Raw genomic sequence first — 7,479 nt, forward strand, 5'->3', positions numbered from 1 at the left:
TTAGCCACTCAAATTACTTGTTTATGTTAAGAGAGAAAATATTTCGTTTGTTTCGAAGGGTTTTATTTTTTACAAAAAATTTTGCTCATCCTTTTAATTTTATGTTTAAATTTATAGTAATTATTCTCTATTTTATATCTAATATCATTAAATTAAAATAAAAAATTATTATTTTTAATGAATTATTTGGCAAACTTAATGAAGCCGGACTCAGACTCCGGTCTGAATTTTTTTTTTTAAACCGGACCTCGTCCCAGCCCGGCCCGGTAAATGAGGGCCTCTACTTATAGGAGCAGTTACTGGTTCTTTCTGCCGGCGACGGTTGCAGCGAAACTTGAAAAAGCAGCGCGAGACGCGGCCATTTTGGCCACCTCCGGACTTTTTATAATATTAGACTAAAGTTTCTCCTGTTATCTACTTCTTAGCATCATGGCATTGTCAAGAATCATAAAATCCAATCAAACTCTCGTCAAATCAATCAAACTAATCCCACCGAATTCTTCGTTACTGCATTCCTGCAAAAGCCCCCTGTTTTTCCCCTCAAATCAGCGAAGATCCATTTGTGCAAAGCATCGAAACGACAATTTCCTCTCGTCCGATCAGATCAACATCTCAAATGCCTTCATTTCAATCTTAATCAAACAACCTTTTTCACCAAATAATCCAGAGCTCAACAACCTCGTACCTCTACTCACCCACAAAATCGTCGAATCCGTTCTAAACAACCTCAAAAACTGGAGACTAGCTCAGCAGTTTTTCACATGGGTTTCAAGTCTACCTGGTTATAAGCATAACATTTATACTTACAATGCCATGGCTTCTATTCTATCACGTGCTCGACAGAATGCCCAACTGAAGGCTTTGGCTTTGGATGTCGTCGATTCCAATTGTTCTATGAATCCTGGGGCATTGGGATTTTTTATTAGGTGTTTGGGGAGTGTTGGGTTGGTGGATGAAGCTAATAACTTGTTTGATCAGGTTCAAAGGATAGGTCTTTGCGTACCGAATAGCTATAGCTATAATTGTTTGTTGGAAGCTTTGTCTAAGTCTAATTTGATTGATTTGGTTGAAATCAGATTGAAGGAGATGAGAAATTTGGGGTTGGAATTTGATAAGTACACCCTGACCCCAGTTTTGCAGGTTTATTGCATTGCCGGGCAGTTTGACCAGGCTTTGAGTGTGTTCAATGAGATGCTTGAAAGGGGATGGGTGGATGAACATGTTTTGTCCATCTTGGTTGTTGCCTTTAGTAAGTGGGGTGAAGTCGATAAGGCAATTGAACTGATAGATCTAATGGAAGAGCGTGGTATGAGGTTGAATGAGAAGACATTTTATGTTCTGATTCATGGATTTGTGAGGGAATCTAGAATGGATAAAGCTCTTTGCTTGTTCGATAAAATCCGGAAATTGGGATTTTGTCGTAGTGTTTCACTTTTTGATGTGATGATTGGAGGGCTTTGTAAGAATAATGAGCGCGAGAAAGCATTGTCTTTATATTCAGAAATGAAAGAGTTGGGAATTGATCCTGATTTTGGGATACTGACAAAGCTGATATATTCTTTTTCTGAAGAAGAAGAAGAAATGGACCGGTTGCTTCAACAATGCTGGGAAGATGTCGGTTCACAACCTAAGAACCTGCTTTTCAATTCCGTTCTGGAAGGTCTTGTTCGCAATGGCTCAATAGATACAGCTTGTAATCTTATCCAATCGGTAATGGGGAACAACAGAAATGGTGGTAGTGTCCTTGTGAAGTACTTTTTGAATGAAAAGGAAGTAGTTACCCTTAATACTAACTCATTTACTAGTGTTATCAATGGCTTGCTTGGTGCGGGTAAGGTGGATATGGCACTCTGTCTCTTCCGAGAGATGGTTCAATTTGGTTGTAATCCAACTTTATCGCATTGTAACAATTTGATTGATGCACTGTGCAAGTTAAATAGACTGGAAGAAAGTTATGAACTTTTGAGACAGATGAAGGAAATGGGACTTGAACCAACCCATTTTACTCACAACTGCATCTTTGGGTGTCTTTGTCGGCTAGAAGATGTTGAAGGAGCAGTTGAACTGGTGAGAAAGATGCGCTTTTATGGCCATGAACCATGGATAAAGTATTCTACCTTGCTTGTGAAGAACTTGTGTAAACATGAGAAGGCGGTGGAAGCTTGCAAATTTCTCACTGATATGGCACAAGAAGGTTTTCTTCCCGATATAATTACCTATTCTGCTGCTATAAATGGTTTGATCAAAATTAAATCAGTTGATAAGGGTTTGGAGCTATTCCAAGAAATCTGTGCTCGTGGGTATTGTCCTGATGTAATTTCTTATAACATACTTATAAAAGCGCTCTGTAAGGCCAAAAGAGTTGCAGAAGCTGAGGGTCTTTTGAATGATATGATGTTGAAGGGGCTTGTTCCCTCTGAGGTCACATATAATTATTTGATAGATGGATGGTGCAAAAATGGTGAGATTGACCGAGCTATGCTTTGCCTTTCCAAGATGTTCGGAAAAGAGAGAGAGGCAAATGTGATTACTTATGCAACTTTAGTTGATGGATTGTGCAATTTTGGAAGACCTGATGATGCTCTAAAGCTATGGGATGAAATGGGTAGAAAAGGATGCATTCCCAACAGAATTGCTTACCACACTCTCGTCAATGGACTTTGCAAGTGTGGTAGATCCTCTGCTGCTTTAGTTCATTTCAATGAGATGAAAGAAAAGGAAATGAGACCTGACAGCTATATCTATATAGCACTAATAAGTGCTTTTCTATCAGACACAAACTTACCTTGTGTTCTCGATATGTTAAAAGAGATGGTCGATGTAGGAAATTTACCAGATCCACTAGATAAGAACTTCCCTATCATAAGAGGTGCAATTTGTAAATTGTTAGAAGACGCCAGAACGTCTTTTAGCATAAAACACCTTATAGCCGAGGGCAAGATCCCAGATGTTAGTCTCTTGGAAGGAGTTGAAGGTAGACATGAGCCCTCTATATGATCCTTTTCTGTCTCGCATCATCTATATCTGGTGTTATGTTTTCAGATCCAGCAACCCTAAACCCTTCGCCGTTGTTAATTGGAACTTTAATCTTGAATCCTAATACTGCTTGATGGCATTCGACTGACAATGTTTTGTAGTTAATGTAAAAGGTGAACGTGGTATATTGACATACGCCCATACTTGTTATTTAATTAAGCAGGCAAGTATATCTTAGGTGAAATGCCCAAGATGATACCGGCTAAATAATGCTTTCATTTTTTATTTGGATGCATGAATTCCCTTAACTAAAAATTGGAAGTTAGGCCTTATGCCATCCATGAGTTTACATGTGAATTTGCAGGTATTTCAGGCCTTGTAATGACAATAATTAAGTGTCCTTTGTTCAATATGCAAAAAGGGTAGGGAAGTCCAAACTCCAAGAACTGAAGGGCAGGAAGGAAACATAACTGTCAAAATGGCAGTTTGCACACATTCCCACAACGCAGAAACTTTAACCCCTATTAATAGCCCTTTTTCGTCAAAATTTTGGTACCAGGACCCTCTTTTTTTAGTGCCCCTTCCCCATTTAAGCAAGGTAGATCTTGTTTTCTGAGCCATGGCAACTGATTTAGATAGACTATATGGCTGCACAGCGAAGCCTTCAAGCGTGTTGAATTTCATCTTCATGTCCATAGCTAACATGGCAAGAAAGATGCTTATCTCAACTTCAAGCTCAAAAGCTGAGAACACAGGGAAGTGGAAGCTAACAGATCACTTGAGGTTCATGGTTATGCTAATAAGTTGGCTGATGTTGTGGGTTCTTAGGTTTTTTATGGACCTCTTCTCCTGCTCTATGATTTCCTCTCCGGACTATCACCTTGGTGGCTCGTCATCTGTCAGGCGATTCCAGCTATCACCATATTCATCATCAGCAACAGAAGAAGCATTGCCATCTTGTGGTTCATCATTGGATTTGATCCTTCGCAACAGGGTCGATGTTGATGGACTAGCTGTTAAAGCCCTAGTCAAAGCACTAACTCATGTAAGTTTACAACTCCACACCCACCATCCATAACCTGAAATATTTCAAAGAAATCTTTACTCATCCGTTACTTGCGCCATTTTAAGGATAAAGATCAAGTTGACTGATTGAAAGATCTTTTGAGTGCTTTTTTGGTACTGTCCTGTTCCTTTTTTATCAGTACAAAAGTGATTTCCCTGAATGGTTTTTCCCCTTATTATCAAATAATCAAGTTTTAAACCCTTAATTATCATAATTAATACAAATTAAAGTAAGGGTGTGTTTGGCCTTTCCCACATGATGCCAAATGGCACCTGACGAATACACATTTCAACATTTCACCATTTCAAGCATTCAACGAATGTCACTTAATCTGGGATAGTAAGAAAGGAGCAAAAGAAGATGGTGACAATATTACAACACGACAGTAAAATGAGTGAAAGGCTTTGGTGTATATAGATATGTATGTATATATGAGACTGGAACACAGAAAAAATGTGAAAGTGAAGCTAAATACAGAAACGTCCCAGTCCAACACTTGAGACGATGCCACGTATCTTTCCTTCTTATTGCCACTGAGTAACATTTGGTCTTGGCATGCGTCATTTTACAGGCACCAATGCACATCTGCAACACAGGTAATTGGTTCTAGTAAGGAGCATTTAAGGTAGAAAATTCTTATTAGAATTTAATATAGGATATACTAATTAACTTTTACTCGATCTTGGAGTTGAAAAAAAAGCTTCAAATTTTCATTTGAGACAATAATGGAAAACTATTTTTTTTTTTTCATTTAATTAGTAAAATTATGTGTGTTAATGCAGGTTTTGGCCTTGTTGAATGAGATACCAGCTTCATCAAGAAAATACCAATACACAATGGCGATGGCTGACCAGATCATGGAAGATAATGCAAGGCACGGCCACTCAGCGGTTCTCCATGTTAACCGTTTGGCTCTCGCTTCGTCTTTTACACGTACTTCTGCCCTGTTATACCGATGCCTCCAAGTCCAAACCTCGCCATCGGGAGACTATGGTGACTCATGGCACTTGCGAGCTATCAAGGCAATCCCTTTCGGCTCCTGCATAGCGTCATACATGAAGGCCATCACCATGTTCTTGAATGCCGCATTTTCCTGGTTTGACACCGCCACAACGCTTTTCCAGAGGAGGGATTACAATGTAGAGCCGGACATAATGGCTTAGAAGTTGGCACAAGAGTTGCTTTGGGTAACGAACAAGCTTAGGTGTTATGGGGATGTTAACGAAGCTTTAGTTCAATGGAGTTTGGCTTCTGGTTTGGCTTCTCTATCTCTCAATGCTAGTCCCAGAGTTCAAGGCTCCATTGTTAAAATCTCAGGTCATTGATTCATTTCATTGATTATCCTCTGTAAGTCCAAAACCACATTACTTAAATCTATTGACCCAAAGTTTTTATGTTCTTCCTTCAGCCTTTCTATTTAGGGAGCTGACTCGAAAAGACCTGGAAATTGCGAGGCAAGTGAAGTTCCGGTTGCTGGTGCTATGGACTCCATTGTTTTGCCATGCTAGCAATGGCCATGCATATCCTATCCTAACGAGTTTTCAAATGGCAGAGATAGAGAGAGCAATGGACGAAGTAATATCCAATTCCCCAGCAATGGAGCAAGAATTTATCCTCACCACTTGGCTTGAAAACTATGTCGTATCCGTCTCCGATTGGCCTAATCTCGGATTAGCATACGACCGGTGGTGCCAATCTACTCGAGAAATGGTTCACCATTAATATAACTGCACTGTCAACTTTATTGTTTCCTAGGAGCTTTCCTTGTTCTTTTAAAATCTCATGCTATCCCGCAAGGGATTTCCTTTTCTTTGTTTTTTTTTTCGCTGTGTTAATGGAAAGGCTCGAGATATGTAGTCAAGATTATTCGAGATCGGGCACAGTGTACCGTTTTTTATTTAATGCAATTTAAATGTTTTACAAAAAAAAAAAAAAAATCAAACTGATTTGATCTCTGATTTTAAACTCAACTGGTTGAATGGAGCTGTTCGATCCTTTTAAATAATTAAAATGAATAAATTAATAATAATAATAATAATTAAAATCACTCAACAAATATTCAAAATTAGAAAGAAAAAATTAAAGAAAAATTGAACTAAACCATAATTAAAAAGGGATTTTTTTGGCTATTTTAAATCAATATTTTCGATTTTCAAATTATTGATTTTTTACTAAATTGAAAAAAGTTTGATTATTTTTAATGGATGAAAATGATCAGATTGAGATGAGAAGTGGGTTTTTGGAAAAAAGACATATTGCATTTGACATAGGTATCTTGCTTTGTAATTTATCGATGAATAGTTGAAAGAATTTTCTGCTCCTTTTGAGTGTCGACAATTTCCACTTTATGCTCACCTTTTAACCCACTTAAATACTGAGTGTAGGATATAAATTAATCTAAAACACCAATTCACTTCCCCACTCTCCACTTTATGTGTGAAGTAAATAAAAAATTAGTTGTTAAAAGTTTTATATGGGTGGTTCCAAAATTAAAGTAAAAGTGGCTCCTAAAATGGAGTCAACGAATCAAGTGCTTATGGGTTACCATTTGAAATTTTGATAGTAATTCATAAGTTTTTTAAAAATTATATTTTTTAATATTTAAATTTTAAATATTTTATTATACCTATACAAAATATTTGTCAATCTCTTCGTTTTACTCGTGTAGTTTAAAAATTTTATTGGTAATATTTCAAATATTATTTCTATTATTATATGAAAAATTATTTGATGCACGCTGTCACTTGGAGTTAAAAATCTCCATAAACAAAAGTGAAATGTTGTCATGTATCTTGTGGGAATATTAAAGAAATTAAAACAGACACATGTGTGTATTAATCCTTGTTTGTGGAATTTAAAAATTCTATTTAACAGTGGACAAAATACTAACTCTTATTGTATTGTTTTTTAAAATAAAAATAATTCTTATTTTTAAAATAAATATTGATATAATTATTTTATCAAAACAAACTTGCAATTTTTAGACTATTTTAATATACAAAGGATGATTATATTAATCTTTTAAATAAAAATTAGGTTTTTAACATTATATGTGCTAGTTATTTATTACTTTAATTTAATAAATAGTGTATTTTTATTTTATTTAATTAATATAAAGTAATATTATTCAAATGATTGAAAATAATTATAATAATAAAAAATTTAAATATAATTAAAGTATGAATGAGCTATTAAAAAACATGGTGAAAGTATACTTTAATATGAACACAAAGGTGGGGTTAGGTATTTTACCATATTAAAATTTTAAAAGAATGTAACCGTCCAAAGTTAGTGGTATAGGAAAATGTAAGTTTGAGACCTTGTTTTTGTAAATGGAACTCATAAATATTTTTATTAAATATTTACAGAGTTATATTACAGGGGAATTGAATTCTGGGTAGGTAACTTTTACCGAATTAGTGATTAATTAAGGTACA

General features: G+C 35.9%; 2 protein-coding genes across 2 annotated transcripts; both read left to right on the forward strand.

Moving 5' to 3' along the window:
* Positions 1-262: 262 nt before the first annotated feature.
* Positions 263-3,127, forward strand: LOC108474442 (putative pentatricopeptide repeat-containing protein At5g08310, mitochondrial). The gene has a single exon (XM_017776363.2). The coding sequence runs from the start codon at positions 430-432 to the stop codon at positions 2,995-2,997; it is 2,568 nt and encodes an 855-aa protein (XP_017631852.1). The 5' UTR covers positions 263-429; the 3' UTR covers positions 2,998-3,127.
* Positions 3,128-3,284: 157 nt separating this feature from the next.
* LOC108474444 (uncharacterized) lies at positions 3,285-5,913 on the forward strand. Its single transcript, XM_017776364.2, has 3 exons — positions 3,285-4,021; positions 4,825-5,359; positions 5,451-5,913. The coding sequence occupies exons 1-2, from the start codon at positions 3,596-3,598 to the stop codon at positions 5,203-5,205; spliced, it is 807 nt and encodes a 268-aa protein (XP_017631853.2). The 5' UTR covers positions 3,285-3,595; the 3' UTR covers positions 5,206-5,359; positions 5,451-5,913.
* The last annotated feature ends 1,566 nt before the right edge of the window (positions 5,914-7,479 follow it).

The sequence above is a fragment of the Gossypium arboreum genome, chromosome 3 (genome assembly GCF_025698485.1).
Source record: "Gossypium arboreum isolate Shixiya-1 chromosome 3, ASM2569848v2, whole genome shotgun sequence".
NCBI classification, from domain to species: domain Eukaryota; kingdom Viridiplantae; phylum Streptophyta; class Magnoliopsida; order Malvales; family Malvaceae; genus Gossypium; species Gossypium arboreum.

Bases quoted from the DNA above. Each gene is read 5' to 3' on its own strand.
- LOC108474442 (XM_017776363.2), top strand. From the start codon at position 430: ATGGCATTGTCAAGAATCATAAAATCCAATCAAACTCTCGTCAAATCA.
- LOC108474444 (XM_017776364.2), top strand. From the start codon at position 3,596: ATGGCAACTGATTTAGATAGACTATATGGCTGCACAGCGAAGCCTTCA. The intron at 4,022-4,824 runs GTAAGTTTACAA...GTGTTAATGCAG, and splicing joins TAGTCAAAGCACTAACTCAT to GTTTTGGCCTTGTTGAATGA.